Here is a 26626-nt window from a genome sequence, read left to right on the forward strand (position 1 = left end):
CGACTTTTAGAATAGCCATGATATGCGGCTATGAAAGGTAAATTTTGGTGCCTGGAGGTGCCTGATTAGCAGCAAGAGGGAGCAATTTCTGATAGTTATCTGCAAGCCCTTTTTTACCCCACAAGCCTGTCTGCAGAAATTGCCCTCTCTTGCCGCTAACCTTCATAGCTGCATATCTTGGCATTGCGGAAGGGCGGGTGGTGGATAGCTTTACAATGGGTATTTAGGGTTAGGCACCCCCAAGGGGGTTAGGTTGAGGCACCAACAGGGGAGAATCTTAGGGTTAGGCACCACCGGGGGTGGGGGGGGGTTGTTTAGGGTCAGGCACCTCCGGGGGAGGGGTCTTAGGGTTAGGCACCATGGGGGGGTCTTAGGGTTAGGCACCATCAGCCGGGTCCTAGGGTTAGGCAGCAGCAGGGGTGGGTCTTAGGGTTAGCCACCACCAGGGGGGTCTTAGGGTTAGGTATTACCAGGGAAGGGTTCTGTGTAAGAATAGGATTAAGTTTAGCCATAGTAAAATATCGGAAGACATTACCGATATTTTACTATCAAAAAGTAGTGGTAGAATTTCACTAAGTTTAGCAATATTCTACTAGCAGCATTCCCCTCTGCCCTTTTTCCAGGCACTTTTTTTACATGTATGCGTATGCCATTTTGTCAGTGTCATCGTTGGTTCCTAAGTACATGATTTTGAGAAAATCAGCTCATTGTATCCTTTATTTCTTTTATAGATTGTGCCAGAAATGACTAAATTGTTAGATGGAAAAGATTGATGCTCACAGCATGATAAAGTTCCTGCATTTGAAGGGTAATAGTGCCCAACCAAAAAATCCTCTTTATTCTGTTCCAAGTGCATAAACATCTGTCTTGAAAGGTCATCCTGTGCTTGTTGCTGGAAATGGGTTAGCAAACATGCATGGAACCCAGTGCATAGACACCTTAGACATGTGCAGTTCAGCAAATAATTTCCCACACACTACCATAACTGAGACCAGTTTCATTCATGATTATCTGGATGGTTGTTCATCTGACTTCCAGGATTAAACACTTCACTTTCTTCACTGTGTCAGCATCAGCCATCATTGATGGTCTTCCAGGTCTTTGCTCATCTGTGAGGGACATGTGACCACTTTGGAATTTTTTCCCACCTCACAATAGTGTCAAGATGGGCAATCATTCCCATAAACTGCCATCATCTCATCATGAATTTGCCAGGCACTATTACCCTTCAAATAGGAACTTTATCAAACTGTGAGCCTCAGTCTTTTCCATCTCACACTTTAGTAACTTTTGGCACAATCTGATAAATAAAGTATACAATGATATAATTGGTATATGGTATATACCATACTTCTGGGTAATAATTACAACTTTGCATACCTATATATATATTGTTTTGTTTTACTTGTTGCTGTGTTGGTAAATTAGAGACTCCATGGGTCAAAAAAGAAAAACAGAAGTAAAAAATGAAAATCCCTATTTTTATCTTCTTCGTTTGCTTGGCAGTCAACCAGTAAAAGTGGTAAGCAACCAGTTAGAGTAACGTCAATCTCTGTCAAAGCCAGTGGTTGGCTGCTATGAAAGAGCATATTTGAAAGCTTTATACAGATTTAACAGAGCACCTACTATTAAACATTTACAACATACATTAGTAATGGTACAGTATTATGGCCACACATACAAAATTGTTATCTTAGAAATGGCAATGAACGTTATGTAATGCCGGATTACAATATATCGCCATTATGTATTGCCTTGTTATTTTTTACCCTCACTTTGAAAAAATACTTTATATTTACACATAATTATGCAGCTAAAAATGGTTTACAAGGAATTTAAAGATGTACAATTGTGCCTAAAAAAGGCCAGCATATTGGAATAATCCAGGATATTGGAAGTTAGTACTGTATTTAAAATTAATCAGTGACTGATTGTGCTTGCTTTACAGGTGAAACCACGTGCACAAAATGGGTGTGCTACTTTTCATGAAATATATGATGTTCCTTTTCAATGGACTTATATTTGTAAGTATAAACCTCAGGAATATACAGTAACAGCTAGTGAACATCCAGGCTAAAACAATATTTATAAATGTGCACAAGACTGTTTGCTGATTAATTATTACAGTGGTAATACCTACTAATAATAACACAAACTCATACAAATTATAGCACTTTTTTTTTATTGATAATCACTGTGGATGGGCCCTGGAACCTCTAGTTGTTTTCCTTTGGAAAATGATTAAATATTGAAATGACGTGACAGCAGTGCATTGGTATAGAAAAAACACACATGTTAAGATAATTTCAATAAAATAGAGTCATCTATGCTAAAGCAAACCGTAATTCTAACAATGGTCAATTCATAGGGAATGTTTTCCAAGTGTTTTTCAAGGAATCAAGTAATTGCTTTTTTTTTTTTTTTGCAGTTGTGAAATCAATTGCATTAAAAAGTTCTCTTTGTTTTTCGCCAGCACTAAACTTAGTACTATGAAAGGCTAAAATTCAGGGTTAACACTGACCCGAAACTATCAGTTTTGAAACAGATATTTTCAGTGTCTGCTTGGCACAAACGCTGTGCCAGATTCTGGTGCCACAATAGAATTACCATAATTTGCATCCTGGCAAAAGTTGGACTCCGAATTACATTCACAAAAGAAGAAATTAGGTAATTAGTAGGAAAAAAAAAGTTTCTGCACTGTGTTAGCCATTAAAAGGTATTACCTTTACAAAACTTTGTTTTTCTACCTAGGTAATCAGTAAGGGAACTTATTTTTTTATATTCCCCAAGATTATCCCTAGTGCAGGGAGAGCCGTCTCCTGGCATCTCCCTACTCCCAAATAAAAATTTATATCCTAGACCAGAATTTCTCCACATTATTACAGGAGGTACTCCTTTAGGCAAAATGGTGTTTACTAAGTACCTCCTGTTTTGAGTAATATTATCTTACGTACCCTTTGGTGCATATATAATTTATCTGTATTTCTTAGGAGTGCTCTGTAATTGCATATGAATGCTTTCTAAATATTACATGATGCTTTAATCAACTATAACATATGTATGCAATTGTGTAAATATTTGATTTATTTTATTTCATTCATTCTAAACGTTTGAGTAAATTAAAATAATTTTTACAGACACTCAAAAAGGTTTTAAAGCGTTAATGTGATGAGCTTTTGTTACTAATTTAATTACAGTATCAGAACACATTATTCTTTATTTATTAAACAATAGTATTTGAACAATGACCGTGGCTTAAGCAGAAACACGTCAGCTTTTTATGGTGTTCTCATTTCTAATAAATGTTACTGCTGATTTTCTCTGCTGGCATGGGTGCCTAGTTTATCCTTTGCATACTTCAATTATTATCTATATTTACATTTTTATGAAGATATGTTAGTAGTTGATCAACATGTGTAATTATAGGAAACAATCAGTATACTAGATGTATTATCACCTATCCAGGAATATTCCCTAACAGTCTGCAATACTTTCCCCGCAGTTGGGAGGAGTTTGCCTTCTAGGAGTTGGCATATGGATTGTAGTTGATCCTGATGGATTCCAGAACCTTTTCAACTCCAATGCCTTACTAAATGCTGGTGGCTATATCCTACTATTTGTTGGTCTGGCTCTGTCTCTGCTTGGATTCCTTGGATGTTTTGGAGCACTTCGAAAAAATAAACCAATTCTGTTGCTGGTGAGTTACATTCATTGTGGAAATATTCATTATACGTCAAATGTTAGATTGAAAATATTTTAAACTATTCACCCACATTTAAATAATTCAACAAGGAATATGAATGATCCACTTGATTACCAGCAAAGTGTGTTCAGTGTGCACTAATCTGATCTTCAAACCTTGCAATCATGATTTACTAAAGACTCTGTGTGTGTTTATCAAGATTTTCACAGAAGTTTTAGTTTTCTTTTACTTCCTAAAGGCAGATTGTTGTGCATCAGAATGATTATATTTACTGGCTGACCCAGTAGATAAAAAAGCAAGCTTTTGATTTATTACAGTCTTTATTTTGTTCAAACCCAATAATAATAGAATTAAGGTACTTCTAATCCAACTAGTCTAGTTGTGTATGTATTACTGTGATAAAAACACCACATTGCACACTTCTCTATAGGGGCCTTTCACACTGGTGTGGTGGGCCATTCTAACTCACCTCACTGCTGTGCCAATGAAAGCCTATGGGTGCTTTCATACAGCATGCGGTGCGCAGGAAGTTGCTGATCTACCGCGAGTGCATGCCTACGTTGCCGCGCAACCTCTGCGACGACCTGCGGTGACATGCGACAGACCGGAAGGCATGAGAGTCTATGGCGATGCAGGGATTTAAAAAAAGGATGGCGGCGGTGGTGCAGCACGCATGTATGGAAGCATTTTTTTTACAATATGCTTCCGTGCATTTCTGTATTTCTGAAACAGGTAGTGAGCGTCACTTCCTGTTTGGCTGTTAGCCTGTAGGGTGATTACAAAGTCTCTGTTTTATGTAGACGTGAGGTTTACTTTAAAAAGAACCACACTGTGTTGAAACTGGGACAACCCTGCAAGGTGGGGTTCACATTGCAGGACCAGAATATGACAACGTGTCCATACCAAGAAATAAAGGAAAAGGTCTAGGAGGCGCCCAAATAAGTCAGTGGTAATATAATCAATGTATACGTATATAGTGGGTGTCAGCCTACCTTAATGATGACTAGTAGACCCCTATAAACATTTACTTAGTCTTTTATATGTGAGTATATGTGCTACTTAATCTTACATAACATACTTTACCAGATCAGGCTTTCAATTTTTCCCGGATCGGAACAGACTACAAAAAACACATTCAATTCCACTGAAATTGCATTGCTTTCCATACTAATGCGAATTTTCGCAATACAAATACCCACTCAGTGGAAATGGGCCCTGAATCTTTATGTGTTTGTTTAGTGTATTTTGTTAATGCATATTCCACTTATAATTTCACATTTTTTTTTTCTCTTGCAGTTCTTTTTGTTAATTTTGCTTTTCTTCACTGTGGAACTTGTTGGTATAATTCTGGCCTTGACTTTTCAGAAGAAGGTAAGCAATCTTAATGAACCAGCTGCAAAGCTGTTCTGCATTTCATATGTAGTAGTTATATTTGCTCTATATGTTGAAGAACTCTGATTCTGGATTTTATTTCCTTGCAGATCAAGGAAGAACATTTCCGGTCCGAGATACAGATGTATTACAAAGGAGATAACTCTTCTGAAGTTTTCAGCCAAACGTGGAACACCCTTATGATTGCTGTAAGTTATTTACCTTAAACCCTTCCAATCACTGTGCAGCAAATGAACCTTCCTGCAGCACATTACCTAACCTGCAGGATTATTCATTTAGTGAGCTTACTTAGGGCTCTTCTCCACTAGCAATCGCTAGCACTTGCGCTAAGCGCTAGCGATTCGACAAGTCCCTTATTTTTTTTCTGCGATTGCGATTTTGCTATGCAATGCTTTGCATAGCAATATCGCTGTAAAAATCGCTTCGAGGCACGATCGCGCTTTGGTAAAAATCTAATTGCGGTAGTGGAAAACACCTACCGCGATTCCTATGTTATTTAGCAAACCCTAGCGATTTAAAAACCACTAGCGAATTTGTAATTTTGTGATTCAGCATCGCAAACGCACACAATGGAAAAGGGCCCTTAGTGTGCTTTCATGCTTTTGCGCAGGTACTTGTCTCTGGCACTTCAGTGAAGCTGATTGCCTTGTCACCTGACAAAGTGTGATCTCTGATTTGATCTTCAGTATACTGGCATGGGGACATTGATAAAAATAAGAAATTTATTGTTAGTTAAGATAATTTTAAATGGTGTCTGTGTGTGTTTTTACTAACCCTATATCTGGGATCACCCTTGATTTTAACACATTAGTAGCTTCAATAGAGTTATCTCGGTTGAGATAACTAGAGATGGGTCGAACCTCCGATTTTCGGTTTCGTGAACCTTTAACGCGAACTTCCGCAAAAGTACGGTTCGCGCGAACTTTCGCAAACCGCAATAGACTACAATGGGGATGCGAACTTTGTAAACTAGAAACATTTATGCTGGCCACAAAAGTGATGGAAAAGATGTTCCAAGGGGTCTAACACCTGGAGGGGGCATGGATGAGTGGGATAGATGCCAAAAGTCCTGGGGGAAAATCTGGATTTGACGCAAAGCAGCGTTTTAAGGGCAGAAATCACATTGCATGCTAAATTGGAGGCCTAAAGTTCTTTAAAACATCTTGCATGTGTATACATCAATCAGGGAGTGTAATTAGAGTACTGCTTCACACTCACACACCAAACTCACCATGTAACGCACTGCAAACAGCTGTTTTTGTAGTGAAGGCCGTGCTGGACTGGTGTGCACCATAGTGAGAGTGCAGGCCATGGCGGTTTTCAAGCCCATATGGTCGCCGGGCTGTGGTAGCTCAATGATAGAACAACAGTGACTGTCCAGCTGATCGAATTGGGTCTGTCCACAATGAAGCAACGACCTTATTATCTTGGGTGTGCCCCCCCCCCCCACCTGAGACACCCATATAGCCGGCGGTCATTGCTTCTTTGTGATACGCAAGCCCCTTCACCGCGGCAAGGTAACGATCACGAAGGGGAATTGGCACATGTACATGCCTTTTGTTTTGTTGTTGCAGCTGCAGTGCAGCCAGAAAAATTAGGCAGGCAGGTACATGCACCAGAAAAATTATTATAGTGGCAGCTGCTAGCAGCGTTCTTAAAAATTCAGGAATCCGCCTGGTGTCCTGGACCCTGTTGGTGGTGGCGGAGAAGGCAGTCAAGCGGCCTGCAGGAAGAGATGCTGTGTGGGGAGCGACTTAGTCTTGGGGCAGGTAGTCACATGGCGTGAAGGCAGAGATGCTGTGTGTGGGGACTGACTTAGTCTTTAGGCGGGCAGCAGGCCTCCGGGATCCATGCCTCATTCATTTTGATAAAGGTGAGGTACTGAACACTTTTGTGACTTAGGCGACTTCTCTTCTCAGTGACAATGCCTCCAGCTGCACTGAAGGTCCTTTCTGACAAGATGCTTGAGACAGAGCAAGGCAGAAGTTGGATGGCAAATTGGGACAGCTCTGGCCACAGGTCAAGCCTGCACACCCAGTAGTCCAAGGGTTCATCGCTGCTCACAGTGTCTACATCCACACTTAAGGCCAAGTAGTCGGCTACCTGCCGGTCCAGGCATTGGTAGAGGGTGGACCAGAAGGGCTAAGGCGAGGCGTTGGACTAAAGAATGTCCGCATGTCCGACATCACCATGAGATCGCTGGAGCGTCCTGTCCTTGTCTACATGGACATGGGAGAAGGATTACTGGCAGTGGTACCTTTATTGTATTGTGCATCACCCTTAAAAGCATTGTAAAATATAGCTGCCAGCTTGTTCTGCAAGTGCTGCATCCTTTCTGCCTTCAGGTGATTTGGAAACATCTCCGCCACTTTGTGCCTATACCGAGGGTCTAGTAGTGTGGCCACCCAATACAGCTCATTACCCTTGAGTTTTTTTATACGGGGGTCCCTCAACAGGCTGGACAGCATGAAAGACGCCATCTGCACAAAATTGGATCCAGACGTACTATCCATCTCCTCTTGCTCTTCCTCAGTGACATCAGGTAAGTTCTCCTCCTCCCCCCAGCCACGAACAATACCACGGGAACGTTGAGCAGCACAAGCCCCTGCTGCGGTTGTTCTTCTGCCGCCACCGCCGCCTCCTCCTCCCCCTCCAAAAAAACACCTTCCTCATCATACGAGTCTGACTCCTCTTCCCCACATGACTCTTCCTCCTCCTCCTCCCCCCTCTGTGCTGCCGCAGGTGTTGAGGAAACATCTTGTTCTGATGAGAATTGATCCCACAACTCTTCCTCCTGTTCCTGCTCCTCCACAGCTTGATCCACCACTCTACGCACGGCACGCTCCAGGAAGAATGCGTACGCGATCAAGTCGCTGATGGCACCTTCACTGCGACTCACCAGGTTGGTCACCTCCTCAAACGGCCGCATGAGCCTGCATGCATTTTGCATGAACGTCCAGTTCTTGGGCCAGAACATCCCCATCTCCCCAGAGTGTGTCCTTCTACTGTAGTTGTAGAGATACTGGGTGACGGCTTTCTCCTGTTGTAGCAGGCGAGAGAACATAAGGAGGGTCGAATTCCAGCGAGTCGGGCTATCGCAAATCAAGCGTCTCACCAGCAAGTTGTTTCTCTGCTGAATATCGGCAAAGTGTGCCATGGCCGTGTAAGACTGCCTGAAATGCCCACACAACTTCCTGGCCTGCTTCAGGATGTCCTGTAAGCCTGGGTACTTCGACACAAATCTCTGAATGATAAGATTCAGCACATGTGCCATGCAGGGTACATGTGTCAGCTTTCCCAAATTCAAAGCGGAAATGAGATTGATGCCGTTGTCACACACCACGTTGCCGATCTCCAGTTGGTGCGGGGTCAGCAACTGATCCACCTGTTTGTTAAGAGCAGCCAGGAGAGCTGCTCCAGTGTGACTCTCCGCTTTGAGGCAAGACATGTCTAAGATGGCGTGACACCGTCGTACCTGGCATGCAGCATAGGCCCTGGGGAGCTGGAGCTGTGTAGCTGGAGAGGAGATCGCAGCACCAGTACAATTGCGCTGCCACTTTTTTTTTTGAAAATTCTTTTTATTGAAAATTTTCAAGTTTAACAAAACATATCAAACATAAACAAAACAACCCTGAGCTCCAAGGAGGAGGAGGAGGATGACAGTGAAGAGGATGTAGTAGGAGGAGTAGGAGGAGAAGGAGAGGAGGTAGCAGCAGGCCTGCCTGCAAGCCGTATAGGTGTCACAAGTTGGTCCGCTGCACAGCCATGTACTTCCTGCTTGCCATCGGTCACAAGGTTGACCCAATGGGCTGTGTAAGTATTGTACCTGCCCTGACCGTGCTTGGCAGTCCAGGCATCCGTGGTCAGATGGACCTTGACCCAACGCTGTGTGCCAGAGATGACACCACTTGCCTCTCAACTTCGCGGTACAGTTTGGGTATCGCCTTTTTAGAGAAATAATTGCAGCCTGGCATCTTTCACTGCGGTGTCCCAATGGCCACAAATTTACGGAAGGCCTCAGAGTCCACCAGCTGGTATGGTAACAGCTGGCGAGCTAACAGTTCTGCCAAGCCAGCTGTCAGACGCTGGGCATGGGGGTGACTGGCAGAAATTGGCTTCTTCTGCTCAAAGATTTCCCTCTCTGACACCTGACTGCTGCTGTGGGCAGAAGAGCAGGAACCACTCAAGGTGAGAGGCGGAGTGGAGGGTGGCTGTGATTGTGAAGGTGCAAGGGAGAAAGAGGCTGAAGATGATGCACCTGAAGGAGGAAGAGGAGAAGGAGGGTGGCTTTTCTTTTGTGTGCTGCTTTTCCTCTCTTGCTCTTTCCATTGCTGTTTGTGCCTTTTCTCCACGTGCCTTCGTAAGGCAGTTGTCCCTACGCGGCTGTTGACCTTTCCACGGCTCAATTTTTGGAGGCAGAGAGAACAGATGGCATTGCTCTGATCTAAGGCAGACACACTAAAAAATTTCCAAACCACTGAGCCCCCCTGGGGTTATGGCACTATGGTGGCATCAGCAGCTGACGTTGAAGGGCATGTTAGCTGGCTGTCCATAGGTGGCGATACATGGTGCCGGACACTGCCACCAGCTGTTTCTGACGACGAGCTCCCCCTGCTTCTTTCAGCAACTCGTCTTCTCCTACTCATCTCTGAGTCCCCCTCTGAACTGTCCCCTTGGTCATCTTGTCTCTTAGGATCCCACATGACATCCATATCATAATCATCATCATAATCATCCTGCCCAGCTTCGCTTGCCTCAGACACCTCATAAACTGCACCAACAGCAAGTACTTCATCATTCTCCTCCTTACACGTTACGTCCATAGTGTTGCCTAACTCAGACATATGAGGTGGTGTAACTTGCTTAGCGCCTTCATCTTGTTGTAACAGTACTGGCTGTGAATCAGTTAATTCCCCAACAAATAACTCCTGCGAAGTGTCAAATGGAATGGATGTAGTGCTAGTAGTAGCACTGGTGGATGCGGAAGATTAGGTGTTCTGTGTTAAATAATCAACCACGTTCTGACAATCTTAGGAGTTGATGTGACGTGCTTTCTTGTGAGCACTGTACTTTGGTCCAGGGCCGCACGAAATCACATCAGCATGACCTCGAACAGACCTGCCGGGTGGCCTTCCTCTGGGTCTGCCTCTGCCTCTACCTGTCTTGTCCATATCGGGGGGGGGGGGGAAATGAAGTGAAAGGTATGCACTGACTTGACGAATACAATGTACAGTCACACAGATGCAGTTAACAGTTAACAGAGTGGTATATTACACTGCGTGCGCTCACATAAGTAGGTGGGTACACTGAACAACAGGTAGGTATATGCAGTGATGGGTATTACAAATGTGCACCTGTCACACACACACACAGGTACCAAACAGGCACAGTGACACTGCGTGCGCTCACGTAGGTAGGTGGGTGCACTGTGAACAACAGGTAGGTATATGCAGTGATGGGTATTACACATGTGCACCTGTCACACACACACAGGTACCGAACAGGCACAGTGACACTGCGTGCGCTCACGTAGGTAGGTGGGTGAACTGTGAACAACAGGAAGGTATATGCAGTGATGGGTATTACAAATGTGCACCTGTCACACACACACAGGTACCGAACAGGCACAGTGACACTGCGTGCGCTCATGTAGGTAGGTGGGTGCTCTGTGAACAACAGGTAGGTATATGCAGTGATGGGTATTACAAATGTGCACCTGTCACACACACACAGGTACCGAACAGGCACAGTGACACTGCGTGCGCTCACGTAGGTAGGTGGGTGCACTGTGAACAACAGGTATTTATATGCAGTGATGGGTATTACAAATCTGCACCTGTCACACACACAGGTAGTCACTGAATGTGCTGGGCCTGGCAGTGGCACAGTAGGAATTACCACCAAGGGGCCAAGGGCCAGCTGTGAGCCTAACTAAGCTTTCCCTATGTGAGTCTGCAGCAGCTCTCCCTTCTCTAATTACTGCAGGCACACGAGTGACTAAAATGCCTGACGCTGCCTGCCTTTTAAAAGGGGGGGGGGAGTGGCTCCAGGAGGGAGCGTAGCCTGATTGGCTACAATGTGCCTGCTGACTGTGGTGTACAGGGTCAAAGTTGACCCTAATGATGTAGTATAGGAGGCGGGTCGAACCGCCATAAAGTTCGCGTTCGTTTGCGAACGCGAACCACCGAAATTCGCACGAACTAGTTTACGGTCGAACCGTTCGGGCAATCTCTAGAGATAAGTGCACTTACTTTAACCTTAGTCAGTCACTCTTTGCACTGTAAATTCTTGGATTGCTTTGCTCTTTCTCTGCTAGCAGAAAATATAGAAACTGAAAGCAGAAGTCCTCTGTTATTGTCTCACATTGCCACCTACTCACAAGTGGCCATAAATACACATTACAGCAGTACTAATTAGAAGCAAGGAAATGTGACAAATAAGTAATAAAAAAATATGCTAAAATAAATTGAACTGGAGCACTTGCACTGCTAAATAAATTGGCTGCTCCTGCTAAAGTAGGATTGAATGGTCCAGCATAAGTTACACTTCAAATCTCCAGAGGTGTGGATTTGCCCTTTGTTCAAAGCCTTGCACAAGGTGCTCCGGGAAGGAGAATGGAAGGCTTCAGTGCTTACCTCCTACAAAGTACTTCCAAATATTATGCACCATGTGGTTTGGTGTTGCTTAGGGGTGAAGGTCTATGCTCATGTGCTATGAGGCTTTGAATTCCCTGGTGCATATCAGCCTGCAAAGAGGACAAAGGATTCAAATGTTTATCAAATGTTTATGTAAATGTTTATTGTCACTCCAGATTTTAAAAGTTTCACCGATTGACATGGGAAAAATAATTGTGAACTGAAAGATGGGGTCAGTAATGTGCCGCAATCCTATTTTCCTGAAGAACTCTAAAATTAATTCTTACACTGATCAAAAGAACTCAGCTGAGTCATGGACTTTACAGAGATTTTAGCGTCACTGTGGAGGGAACCAGGTGGACATTGAGGGAGCAGATGGAATACAGGGGCTGAAGGAAGCCCCAGGTAAGTAAAAATCCTTTCCTCTCTTGGTCTCAAGTACACTTTAAAGGAATACTGTAGGGGGGTCGGGGGAAAATGAGTTGAACTTACCCGGGGCTTCTAATGGTCTCCTGCAGACATCCTGTGCCTGCGCAGCCACCCACTCAAGCTCCGGCCCCACCTCCGGTTCACTTCTGGAATTTCAGACTTTAAAGTCTGAAAACCACTGCGCCTGCGTTGCCGGGTCCTCGCTCCCGCTGATGTCCAGGAGTGTAGTGCGCAGGCACAGACCATACTGGGCCTGCGCAGTACGCTTCTGGTGACATCAGTGGGACCGAGGACAAGGCAACACAGGTGCAGTGGTTTTCAGACTTTGAATTCCAGAAGTGAACCGGAGGCGGGCCAGAGTATCCATACATCAGGCGACTTGGCCACTGATCGACCATCCGATACGATCATTAAAATCAAATGAAAATTGGTGCCGCTAAGTGCATGCCCAACCGACTATACGACCAATTTCGGGACAAAATTGGTTGCATAAGTTGATTGCACATGCTGCAAGATGTTGGGCCAACTGTAACATTCTTACCTTCCAACGGCAGGTCCCGCAGCATCTCCGGCGTGGTCCGGGCGAGCAGCGGGGCTTCACTGCCGACATCCTCTAGCGGCGTCCCCGGCTATATATATATTCTTGTAATATTATTATTGTAACATCCAATTGTAATTTATCTGTGTACCGACTTCTTGCTTGCCTCTTGACCTCGCTCTTGTCAAGCCCTTCTGTACTGCTGCCATCTGATTTCGTTACAGACTCGGCCTGTCCCTGACTTTGTTACTGCCTGATCCTTTCTATATGACTGACATCTGATTTACCTGTATGACTCTGCTTGATTATTGACTATGATTTAGCTTAGCTACTCTGTACCTCGATATCTCTGACTTGTATACAACCTCAGCCTGATCTAGACTACGCTTTTGTACCATTGTTTGCATTTATGTTTGTACGTTACCTCATCACGTACTAACGTGATACTGATATTACCTATACGCTATCTCATCACATACCAGCGTGATACCTACTTTCTCGATCAGTGTGCAATTTCGGGACGATTGACAAATGCGACAAAATCCTCCGATTCTTTTGGAGAGAGGTTTGTCTCTTGGTCGAATCTGCCCATTATCGTTAGATGTATGGGCACCTTTAGTGTGAACTAGCCCTAGTGATGGATAAGGCAATTCTATTATTTCACGAACCAGGGGTGCTTGCTGTTTATTAATTTTAACAATAAAAGTTTATTGAACAAGTCAGAGGAAAAGCAATACACAGTCCTTGTTACTCTACAAAGGTATATGTATAGTAATAAAAACTATAAGGTTAAATGAACATAGCCGGACCCAGAAACTGGGTCCACAAAGATGGAAATCACAAATGACACTCTTCAGAAAATGCATAGCGAGCCAAAGGGCTTGCCATAGGCCATAACTTGTCAATGAAATCACAAACGTGACAATATAGATATATAAACAATAGATGTACATATATCCTAAAAACTGTGTATTATCTGATGATTGAGAGCCTGGTACACATTTAATCAGAAAACAACAAATGCACACCAACTCTTAAAGGGTAAAGGTGTGATATAGTATTAGTAGAAGACAAAAAACACAGGGGGTCCGGGAGCCCAATCTGGTGCAGCACGTTATTATGTACGGGATTACTTTTATAAAGACAGTAAGTAATATACTCACAAGAGTGGGTTGCTGATTGAGGCAACCACTCGTTTTCGCTGGTGGGGAAATACCATCCCCACTCGGCCTTTGTTCTTCTTTTGGTCGCTCCCCAAAGAAGGTAGATCCGTCGGAGATTCTCCGACGTTGATCTTCCCCTTGGATCAAGGGGTACTAACTGATTTTTGGTAGGATAGGAGGCGCCCGGTAGGATAATTCAGATCTATGTGATTCTATATGGTAGGTACAACATTAACCCATTCAGGTTCCGTCGTTTTCACGTGAGAAATGTTCACCTCCCATTCATTAGCCTATAACTTTATCACTACTTATCACAATGCACTGATCTATATCTTGTTTTTTCCGCCACCAATTAGGCTTTCTTTGGAGGGTACATTTTACTAAGAGCCACTTTACTGTAAATGCATTTTAACAGGAAGAATAAGAAAAAACGGAAAAAAATCATTATTTCTCAGTTTTCAGCCATTATAGTTTTAAAATAATACATGCCTCCATAATTAAAACTCATGTATTGTATTTACCCATATGTCCTGGTTATTACACCGTTAAAATTATGTCCCTATCACAATGTATGGTGACAATATTTTATTTGGAAATAAAGGTGCATTTTTTCCGTTTTGCATCTATCACTATTTACAAGTTTAAAATAAAAAAAACATAGAAATATTTCATCTTTACATTGATATTTAAAAAGTTTAGACCCTTAGGTAAATATTTACATGTTTTTTTTTTTATTGTAATGTTTTGTTTTTTTTATAGTAAACATTTTATTTGGGTAGTTTTGGGAGGGTGGGAGGTAAACAATAGATTTATAATGTAAATGTGTGTTAATTTAAATTTTTTTTTTTTACAGGTGTAGTATTACTTTTTGGCCACAAGATGGCGGCCATGAGTTTGTTTACATGACGTCACTCTAAGCGTAACATACGCTTACAGTGACGCATCGGGAAGGGAACGGCCAGAAAAGGCGCAGCTTCCGAGAGAAGCTGTCGCTTTTTCAGTGGGGGAGAGGAATCAATGATCGGGCACCATAGCCCGATACATTGATTCCCTGGCTACCGAATCCGTGGCCGGGAGTGCGCGTGCACGCGCGCGATCGGCCGCGGGAGCGAGCGGTAGCGCGCATGGTTCCTGGACGTAGAAACTACGTCCAGGAACCAAAATAGGTTAAGGAAACAAAATGGTGTGATCCTACCTTCTAGATGTCCCTTATAGGAAATATACAGATCAAGTCGTATACTTGTATAATTGAAGTATATTTGGGGCACAGACAACGCGTTTCACGGTCAAAACCGCTTCCTCAGGTCAATAGGGGTGCCTTAAAAGTTAAAAGATAGCATACAGCGCTCAGGCAAAATTGTTATAACACATAGTAATAAATGAGATACATGTAGAATATAGCATATAAAATATATAAAATATAATATAAAATATAAAACAAATGTAGTTATGTATGTGCTATATCAGAATCTGACCTATTGATTCATAAAAACACTATATTTCATCACTCAGGCGCAACACTGTATAATAATAAATGAGATATATATTTAACCTCCTTGGCGGTAATCCCGAGCTGAGCTCGGGGTATGCCGCCGGAGGTCGCCGCTCAGGCCCTGCTGGGCCGATTTCCATTCTGAAAAAAGCAGCACACGCAGCCGGCACTTTGCCAGCCGCGTGTGCTGCCCGATCGCCGCCGCTCCGCGGCGATCTGCCGCGTGCAGCGGCGAAAGAGGGTCCCCCCAGGCGCCCGAGCCCAGCGCAGCCGGAACAAACAGTTCCGGCCGGCGCTAGGGGCTGGATCGGGCGGCTCTGACGTCAGGACGTCGACTGACGTCCATGACGTCACTCCGCTCGTCGCCATGGCGACGAGTAAAGCGAAACAAGATAGGCCGCTCATTGTGGCCTATCTTGTTATTTTCGATTGCCGGAGGCGATCGAAAGTACGCTTCCGGAGCGCCCTCTAGTGGGCTTTCATGCAGCCAACTTTCAGTTGGCTGCATGAAATATTTTTTTTTTTAATTTAAAAAAAACCACATTGCAGCCTCCCTGGCAAAATAAATAAACCGCCAGGGAGGTTAAAAAAACATATATATAGTATATGTAGCAGATAACACATAAAACATAATATAATAAAATATATAAAATAGTTGCATAAGAAGGAAAAAATATAGTATATAGGGCATGTAGCAAATAACGTTTGATGGGTACAGTTGGAATATGTATTTATATATGATAGTTGGATTATTGCACAAATAGATGCAGTTAAACTCACACTGTATTGGAATCTGATACGTTTGTGTACAATTACACAATATTTTTCTATGACATGTAACTTCTAGTACTTTTGGTAAAAGTACGAGCGTAATAAATATCTAAAAAGATATATCTACAGATAATATCTATCCATTGTATGTTCTACGGCACACAATAGCATGTGTGCACATGTGGATATGGGTGTATATGTGTATGTATGTCTCAAGCACTACACAAATATATGAAAATCAAACAATAGGATACTACTCTCCCAATAGATCTTGCTAGATAAATTCATTAATATATCACATAGATAACATGGTCTCAGCTTCATTACAATTTCCAAATAAGTCCCCTCATCTAACATCAGAGGATACTGAATTATTGGAGCTTTAGATCTGTTTCATACAAAGATCCCCTCATCAGGATAATCAAGAGGATTACTTCATGTTTTTATATATATATATATATATATATATATATATATATATATATATATATATATATATATATATATATATATATATATATATATATATATATATTTAAACATAAATAGAATAGGCATTACCTATTTATTACTATATATTGTTACTCTTTCTTTCCCCTAGAGGGTGCATTTTTCTAAACCCTTAATCGAGGTTCCCCTGTTCAATGAGGGTAAATGGCCCCCCACCTATATGGCTACAATTCTCTAATACACAGAGAAGGCATTGCCACTATCTAGATTACTGCCTTCCCTCCCCATCCTATATATGCTAAGTTACCCAGCTCACTGCATAAACAGGGCGCCATCCCTTAACCAAGATGGCCGCCGCTTCCCCCAGTCCATACAGCCCATTGGCTGTCCCTGATACACACCACATCCGCCCCCCTCCCTACCCCACATACGCTGAGCTACACGGCTCACCGTATGGATTTAGCTGACCCCTGGGCTTTTGGCATGGTTCCCACTAGAACGCTGATAAAAACGAGCATTTTTGCCTGGTTAGAGTAGGACTCACCAGATCGGGGACACTTTGGCGCAGTTGGTGAGCTTAAACGCGTTAAAGCGTAACCAAGAGCCCCTGTCACTATTTTCCTGTTGTGTGCTGCAGCACCCTCTGTATTTATATATTTCTTATGGAGATTGGGGTTCTCCAGTGCTGCGTGCATGCTTTGCATAGTATTGCATAAAAATCGGTTTGTGCTGCTCATCCCTTGGCTTATATTATTTTCCCCTGTGAGCGTGCATAACCACACCCATCTCTAGCACAGTTAAGCATATAAATGAGCGGTGCTCATAGTTCAGTTAGTAGCTAGTAGAAGGTGAGGTGTTTTTAATTTCATTTCTCCCATTTAGCTGACCCCTGGGCTTTTGGCATGGTTCCCACTAGAACGCTGATAAAAACGAGCATTTTTGCCTGGTTAGAGTAGGACTCACCAGATCGGGGACACTTTGGCGCAGTTGGTGAGCTTAAACGCGTTAAAGCGTAACCAAGAGCCCCTGTCACTATTTTCCTGTTGTGTGCTGCAGCACCCTCTGTATTTATATATTTCTTATGGAGATTGGGGTTCTCCAGTGCTGCGTGCATGCTTTGCATAGTATTGCATAAAAATCGGTTTGTGCTGCTCATCCCTTGGCTTATATTATTTTCCCCTGTGAGCGTGCATAACCACACCCATCTCTAGCACAGTTAAGCATATAAATGAGCGGTGCTCATAGTTCAGTTAGTAGCTAGTAGAAGGTGAGGTGTTTTTAATTTCATTTCTCCCATTTAGCTGACCCCTGGGCTTTTGGCATGGTTCCCACTAGAACGCTGATAAAAACGAGCATTTTTGCCTGGTTAGAGTAGGACTCACCAGATCGGGGACACTTTGGCGCAGTTGGTGAGCTTAAACGCGTTAAAGCGTAACCAAGAGCCCCTGTCACTATTTTCCTGTTGTGTGCTGCAGCACCCTCTGTATTTATATATTTCTTATGGAGATTGGGGTTCTCCAGTGCTGCGTGCATGCTTTGCATAGTATTGCATAAAAATCGGTTTGTGCTGCTCATCCCTTGGCTTATATTATTTTCCCCTGTGAGCGTGCATAACCACACCCATCTCTAGCACAGTTAAGCATATAAATGAGCGGTGCTCATAGTTCAGTTAGTAGCTAGTAGAAGGTGAGGTGTTTTTAATTTCATTTCTCCCATTTAGCTGACCCCTGGGCTTTTGGCATGGTTCCCACTAGAACGCTGATAAAAACGAGCATTTTTGCCTGGTTAGAGTAGGACTCACCAGATCGGGGACACTTTGGCGCAGTTGGTGAGCTTAAACGCGTTAAAGCGTAACCAAGAGCCCCTGTCACTATTTTCCTGTTGTGTGCTGCAGCACCCTCTGTATTTATATATTTCTTATGGAGATTGGGGTTCTCCAGTGCTGCGTGCATGCTTTGCATAGTATTGCATAAAAATCGGTTTGTGCTGCTCATCCCTTGGCTTATATTATTTTCCCCTGTGAGCGTGCATAACCACACCCATCTCTAGCACAGTTAAGCATATAAATGAGCGGTGCTCATAGTTCAGTTAGTAGCTAGTAGAAGGTGAGGTGTTTTTAATTTCATTTCTCCCATTTAGCTGACCCCTGGGCTTTTGGCATGGTTCCCACTAGAACGCTGATAAAAACGAGCATTTTTGCCTGGTTAGAGTAGGACTCACCAGATCGGGGACACTTTGGCGCAGTTGGTGAGCTTAAACGCGTTAAAGCGTAACCAAGAGCCCCTGTCACTATTTTCCTGTTGTGTGCTGCAGCACCCTCTGTATTTATATATTTCTTATGGAGATTGGGGTTCTCCAGTGCTGCGTGCATGCTTTGCATAGTATTGCATAAAAATCGGTTTGTGCTGCTCATCCCTTGGCTTATATTATTTTCCCCTGTGAGCGTGCATAACCACACCCATCTCTAGCACAGTTAAGCATATAAATGAGCGGTGCTCATAGTTCAGTTAGTAGCTAGTAGAAGGTGAGGTGTTTTTAATTTCATTTCTCCCATTTAGCTGACCCCTGGGCTTTTGGCATGGTTCCCACTAGAACGCTGATAAAAACGAGCATTTTTGCCTGGTTAGAGTAGGACTCACCAGATCGGGGACACTTTGGCGCAGTTGGTGAGCTTAAACGCGTTAAAGCGTAACCAAGAGCCCCTGTCACTATTTTCCTGTTGTGTGCTGCAGCACCCTCTGTATTTATATATTTCTTATGGAGATTGGGGTTCTCCAGTGCTGCGTGCATGCTTTGCATAGTATTGCATAAAAATCGGTTTGTGCTGCTCATCCCTTGGCTTATATATATATATATATATATATATATATATATTTAAACATAAATAGAATAGGCATTACCTATTTATTACTATATATTGTTACTCTTTCTTTCCCCTAGAGGGTGCATTTTTCTAAACCCTTAATCGAGGTTCCCCTGTTCAATGAGGGTAAATGGCCCCCCACCTATATGGCTACAATTCTCTAATACACAGAGAAGGCATTGCCACTATCTAGATTACTGCCTTCCCTCCCCATCCTATATATGCTAAGTTACCCAGCTCACTGCATAAACAGGGCGCCATCCCTTAACCAAGATGGCCGCCGCTTCCCCCAGTCCATACAGCCCATTGGCTGTCCCTGATACACACCACATCCGCCCCCCTCCCTACCCCACATACGCTGAGCTACACGGCTCACCGTATGGATAGGATACCATCCCTCAACCAAAATGGCCGCCGTATCCTCTAGACCATCCAGCCTAGTGGCTAATCCTGGTACACGTGACGGAAGTACCCACGTGATTGGGTGACGTCAGCCTAGTCACGCGGGGTTCGCCGCAAGAAGCCAGCGCAGCCACTTTAGGTAAGGTCCCGTACCAACCACCCTTACTCTCCCGCCTTACTGCCCACAATATCTCTCCCCTACTGTCCACAAGGTCTAATGAGTAATATTCACACTTTGCCCTGCATAACACGAGTGCACCTTAGCCCTATAGTCCTTCTGTCATTATAGAACATACAATGGATAGATGTTATCTGTAGATATATCTTTTTAGATATTTATTACGCTCGTACTTCTACCAAAAGTACTAGAAGTTACATGTCATAGAAAAATATAGTGTAATTGTACACAAACATATCAGATTCCAATACAGTGTGAGTTTAACTGCATCTATTTGTGCAATAATCCAACTATCATATATAAATACACATTCCAACTGTACCCATCAAACGTTATTTGCTACATGCCCTATATACTATATTTTTTCCTTCTTATGCAACTATTTTATATATTTTATTATATTATGTTTTATGTGTTATCTGCTACATATACTATATATATGTTTTTTTAAATATATATCTCATTTATTATTATACAGTGTTGCGCCTGAGTGATGAAATATAGTGTTTTTATGAACCAATAGGTCAGATTCTGATATAGCACATACATAACTGCATTTGTTTTATATTTTATATTATATTTTATATATTTTATATGCTATATTATACATGTATCTCATTTATTACTATGTGTTATAACAATTTTGCCTGAGCGCTGTATGCTATCTTTTAACTTTTAAGGCACCTCTATTGACCTGAGGAAGCGGTTTTGACCGTGAAACGCGTTGTCTGTGCCCCAAATATACTTCAATTATACAAGTATACGACTTGATCTGTATATTTCCTATAAGGGACATCTAGAAGGTAGGATCACACCATTTTGTTTCCTTAATGTTGTACCTACCATATAGAATCACATAGATCTGAATTATCCTACCGGGCGCCTCCTACCCTACCAAAAAAAAAAAAAGGTGTGATATAGTGCAACCAAACCATAAACATAAACAGGTAAAGAGACAGAGAAGGGAAGAAGGGGGAGGCGGGGCTGTTTATTAATTTACTACCTTTGGGACAGATTGAAAATAATGGGGATAAGTAGAGGCTTTTTTCAGAGATCAGTCAACTTCTAATATATAAAACTAAACTACTTTGTATCTTTTATTTGCTTTAGCTGTCTTGTTGTGGTGTTTCTGGCCTGAGTGACTTTGGTAACAACTCATACTTTCATGAGCACTACCCATCTGCTCCATGGCCGCAAGCCTGCTGCGTACGGGATGACCCTGTTATATCTACAGAGATCAAAGACAAAGAAAAATGCTTGGATAATACCCCCGGCTACACTAATGATCAGGTAAAGAAAACACACACATACATACATACACATACACTATACCAGTGAGTATAGAAGAGAATCACCTCTGAGAATACAGAGTACCTAGCAAGCTCATGGTGAACCAGAACTCCTAGGAGTGTGAAAGGGGCTACAATGGACCAAAAAGCCCACTTACTAAAATGCTATGCAGAACAAAAGTTTGCTTTCTTAAAACAGTGTTTTCAATAATTCAGGTTGGAGTGAGTTCTGACATGTCTCCCAGTGCTGTAACTCTGGGTGTTTCAAGTCCTACCCCATAGAGCCACATTAATCCATGCCATGTACTGATGAGGATCTACCAATCCGAAACAGTCTGAATGCTTGTTAGACAAGTTGACACATACCGTATATACTCGCAAGCAAGCCGACCCGCATGTAAGCCGACCCCCCAACTTTCACCTGAAAAAACAGGGAAAAATGATTGACCCCCATATAAGCCGGGGGTAGGAAATGCTGGCCGCCTTATTCCCCTAGTGTGTCCCAGTATAGCTAGTATAGTGCCCAGTATCGCTAGTATAGTGCCCAGTATAGCTAGTATAGTGCCCAGTATAGCTAGTATAGTGCCCAGTATAGCTAGTATAGTGCCCAGTATGGGTAGGTAGTGCCCCAGTATAGCTAGTATAGTGCCCAGTATAGCTACTATAGTGCCCAGTATAACGAGTATAGTGCCCCAGTTTAGCTAGTATAGTGCTCAGTATAGCTAGTATAGTGCTCAGTATAGCTAGTATGGCTGGAAGGTGTAATGGTTAAGGGCTCTGCCTCTGACACAGGAGACCAGGGTTCGAATCTCGGCTCTGCCTGTTCAGTAAGCCAGCACCTATTCAGTAGGAGACCTTTGGCAAGTCTCCCTAACACTGCTACTGCCTATAGAGCGCGCTCTAGTGGCTGCTGCTCTGGCGCTTTGAGTCCGCCAGGAGAAAAGCGCGATATAAATGTTATTTGCCTTGTCTTGTCTAGTAAAGTGCCCCAGTTTAGCTAGTATAGTGCTCAGTATAGCTAGTATAGTGCTCAGTATAGCTAGTATAGTGCTCAGTATAGCTAGTAAAGTGCCCCAGTTTAGCTAGTATAGTGCTCAGTATAGCTAGTATAGTGCTCAGTATAGCTAGTATAGTGCTCAGTATAGCTAGTAAAGTGCCCCAGTTTAGCTAGTATAGTGCTCAGTATGGCTAGTATAGTGCCCAGTATAGCTAGTATAGTGCCCCAGTATAGCTAGCATAGTGCCAGTATGGGTAGGTGGGTGGGTAGGTAGTTAGTGCCCCTCCCCAATCCCCCCCGCGGCCGCTACTGCTATTACCTTAAGCGGCGCCGCTTCCTCTATCCCCGTCCTTCTCCGGTAACTAATTCACAGCAGCACGCCCCTCGCTTCTGTGATGACGGAGGAAACCATAGAGAGCGGCTTCCTGTAGCGGCGATGCCATTACTATGGGAGCCGCTCTCTATGGTTTCCTCCGTCATCACAGCAGCGGGGGGTGCGCTGCTGTGAATTAGTTAGTTATCGGAGCAGGACGGGGATAGAGGAAGCGGCGCCGCCTAAGGTAATAGCAGCGGCGGCCGCGGGGGGAGCGGAGAGGGGCACCACCTACCCACCCACCTACCCATGACTCGCAAACAAGCCGACCCCCCAACTTTTGGGCCACTTTTGGGGGGTGAAAAATTCGGCTTGCTTGCGAGTATATACGGTAATTGCATTCCAGTGGATCTGGAGGTGTGTTACGCTTACAGGTACAACAATGGGTGATTTTCATATTTCAGCAGTGATGCATTGTGGGAGACATCTCGGAGCTCACTCCAACCTGAATTATTGCAATATATATTATTGCAATACTTTTTTCCAGCTGTATTTACTCAATGCACCTTATAGTAAAATGGCAAAAGTTCAGAAAAAAATAAATACAAAAAACATAGACACTGAATCGAATGAAAATGAGTTAAAACAATGACATTTATCTTACCATCAATATATTGATTGGCAATAGGTCATGGGAGACCATTAGTGGGAGCAGTATGAAAGCTACATTTGTATTGCATCAGGCAGTACAAAGCTAGCAGCTACAGCAGAATATCTGACATGCTTTCTTAGGGCATAGCAATTGACATAGAAGATATAGCAGCTGTCATGGACCCAAGTTCAATTGGGAGACCAGTTTGTCTCCAAACTGCATCACTAAAGGTGGCCATTAACGATAAAATTTGCCAAAAGGGATTACTAACAGACGAAAATCTCCTAACCAATCAGATCAGATTGACGGATCGATCTGTAAATCAGATTGATTTCATTAATCTGATCAGGTTGGTTAAAAGATTTTCGTACGTAAATGGTACCGAACGATCGTTACTGATCGATCATACAAATGATCGGAAATTAAGGATCATTCTGCGAATTGTATCGTTAGTGGCCACCTTTACAGCAAATCACTTAATCATTCAATTGCGCTGTAAAGCAGTTATGGATGCAAAGTCTGCAGGGAAGATATCTTATGTATTCCAGTATTTCTTTACTCTATTTGCATTCTATTTGAATAAGGTAGAGTTACTCCCAGTGAATAAGTGACGTAACTAGTCACAAGACTGCAGCAAATTATTATTTCTAATAATGTGTTTAAAGGGAACCAGAGGCCCCAGAAAGAAGATTTTATACATACCTGGGGCTTCCTCCAGCCCCATACGCACGGATCGCTCCCACACCACCCTCCTCCGCTTCCTGTATCCGGCGGTACCGGGTCCCATAGTTTCGGCCAGTCGGCCAGTCGGCGGCAGCACGCGGTCAATTGTCCGCATCACAGGGGCTCCTGGCATACCCATATGCGTGCAGCTGCATACTGCGCAGCCGCACGCGTAAGGGTATGGAAGGAGACCCTGCTCATGCGGACATTTGGCCGCGTCCGCCGGAAGTGAAGGGATCCAGGAAGCGGAGGTTGGTGGCGTGGGAGCGATGCAGGCTTATGGGGCTGGAAGAAGCCCCAGGTATGTATAAAATCTTTTTCTCTTTTTAGGATTTCGGCGTCTCTGGTTCCCTTTAAGAGGCATACTGTCCAACACAGGATTCCCGCAGGCTCTGCTTCTGTAGAGGACAAAAATATATCTCTTCCTCAATGCACTTTCTGCACTAAGTGCTGTAAGTGATTGCACATTACCATATTAACTCACATACATTATAATTATTTATTTTTATTTATAAAGCGCCAACATATTACTTAGCGCTGGACAATAAATAGGGATACATACAATGTAAACAAGGGGTGACAGACAGAGAGGTAGCAAAGGGTTATACAACATAGTACAAGATTACACATGCAAACAGGGTATAAGATACATTTTACAGAGACACAGCAAATCAAGTTTGAGTTAGTTCACGAGAAGGGTGTCATTGCTGGGGTTGCAAGATTAAGAAGGACACACTAAGGGGAGGGGGCTGCCAAAGGCTTGCAATCTAAAGCAATGGATGAGGATACTATTGCTCAAGCTATACTAGAGCTAGGGGTCCCATCAAAATGCCCCATAATCTGTAGTGATGCCTCTGCACACATCCTTCCTAGAACATGATTCTGACATAAGTTTGTAACCCCTTGTATGTTAAAGGGAACCTTAACCGTCACATAAAAAAAGTGTCACTTACCTGGGGTTTTTACCAGCCCCCCACAGCCATCCTGTCCTGCGCCGCTCCTCAACGATCCTCCGTTCCCTCGCCATGGCTTAGTTTAGGTTCTGTCCACTACGCCTGTGTGGCCCAGGAGTACGCATCCGCGTACGCATTCACGGCAGCGAGAGCGCCCTGCGCAGGCGCAGTAAGAGAAAGCCGCATACTGTGCCTGCCCAGGATGCTTATTCCGCCATGAATGCGTGCAAGGATGTGCATGGCCAGGGCTGAAAAGGCGCAGTGGACTGCTGACTGATTAGTTGGCAGAACCAAAACTAAGCCGCGGCGAGGGAATGGAGGATCGTTGAGGAGCAGCGTGGGACGGGGCGGCTGGTAGAAGCCCTAGGTAAGTGAAATTATTTTTTTATGCGATGGTTAAGGTTCCCTTTAAACATGTGGTACTCTTTTGTGCAGCTTTTTTTTAAATTTTATTGTGTTTTAGGGTTGTTTTATTACCATCGCCAAAAGTTTGAAGAAGTACATTAACACGGCAGCTGCTGTTGGTTTCGGTGTTCTTGGAATTGAGGTAAGTTTTATACCGGTACTTAAAGGGAACCTTAACTGAGAGTGATATGGATGTTTCCTGTAAACAATGCCAGTTGCCTGGCAGTCCAGCTGATCTTTGTGACTGCAATAGTGGCTGAATCACACCCTGAAACAAGCATGCAGCTAATCCAGTCTGACTTCAGTCAGAGCACCTGATCTGCATGCTTGTTCAGGGGCTGTGGCTAAAAGTATTAGAGACACAGGATCAGCAGGCGATTCAGGCAACTGGTATTATTTTAAAAGGAAAAATCCATATCCTTCTCCGTTTAGGTTCCCTTTCATGCAAAATGAAAGTTTATAAAAATTAAATGTGTGCACTAATTAGTGCAAATAAACATCCATCCAATAAGCATCCACCGAGCACCGTGGGAGCACGCACACACATGCCCATTTTAACCCTTCAATGCTTCAGGTGATGTGGTTAAAGAGATCTGAAGACTTTGCACTAAATCTACAAAAACTATTTCAAAGAATATCTAACAAAGACATAACTTTGCAGATGTTTGCTCAGTACTTACCATTACAGCCAATTTTTAGCATTAAAAGTGCATTAAAATGTATGTAGAACTAAGTGCTGTACGTAGTACTTCCTGTTCATTTTATTTTGTGGAGAATAAGTTTTTGTTCACTTTCCGAAAACCTTTATACCACTCAAATTTCGCTGACCCCCTCTAAAAGCAGGAGCAGCTACACTTCCACTGACCTCCTTTAGGGGCAGAAGCACCTGCACTTTCATTGAGCTCCTCTAGGGGCAGGAGCAGCTACATTTCTGTGGACCTCATCTATGGGCAAATGTAGCTTCATATTTGTGGACCTCTGCTAGGGAGGTTTATTGTATTTCACTCCAGAAACTCACTAAAACAGCAACAGAAATCTGCAAACTATGCTCAAATGTTCAACTAGAAAACACAAAGCCGAGGCTCAACTGAAAACATGGAAATAATCCCTATATTTCATAATTATCATTAAATAATAGAGAGCACACATTTTGTTCCTCTACCCTTCTTCAAGTGATTGCTCTTAAATGAATACTATCAATGCCCAAGTGTTCTTAAATTACAATGTACACATAATGTCTAAGTAGCTGTGTAAAAATTTTCCTACTTTTCCTGTTAA

The 26626-nt window shown here is 43.2% G+C and overlaps 1 protein-coding gene across 3 annotated transcripts in view; it reads left to right on the top strand.

The window, feature by feature from the left end:
• LOC137544430 (tetraspanin-18-like) overlaps positions 1-26626 on the top strand; it is a 71602-nt gene that overhangs the window by 33854 nt on the left and 11122 nt on the right. For all 3 annotated transcript variants that reach the window (XM_068265506.1, XM_068265505.1, XM_068265507.1), the window contains 6 exons: positions 1949-2024; positions 3503-3697; positions 5000-5074; positions 5185-5283; positions 21127-21306; positions 25407-25490. In XM_068265506.1, the coding sequence (XP_068121607.1) occupies positions 1968-2024; positions 3503-3697; positions 5000-5074; positions 5185-5283; positions 21127-21306; positions 25407-25490 (690 nt within the window). In that variant the 5' untranslated portion in view covers positions 1949-1967. The remainder of the gene's footprint in view (positions 1-1948; positions 2025-3502; positions 3698-4999; positions 5075-5184; positions 5284-21126; positions 21307-25406; positions 25491-26626) is intronic.

The sequence above is a fragment of the Hyperolius riggenbachi genome, chromosome 2, assembly GCF_040937935.1.
Source record: "Hyperolius riggenbachi isolate aHypRig1 chromosome 2, aHypRig1.pri, whole genome shotgun sequence".
NCBI classification, from domain to species: Eukaryota; Metazoa; Chordata; class Amphibia; order Anura; family Hyperoliidae; genus Hyperolius; species Hyperolius riggenbachi.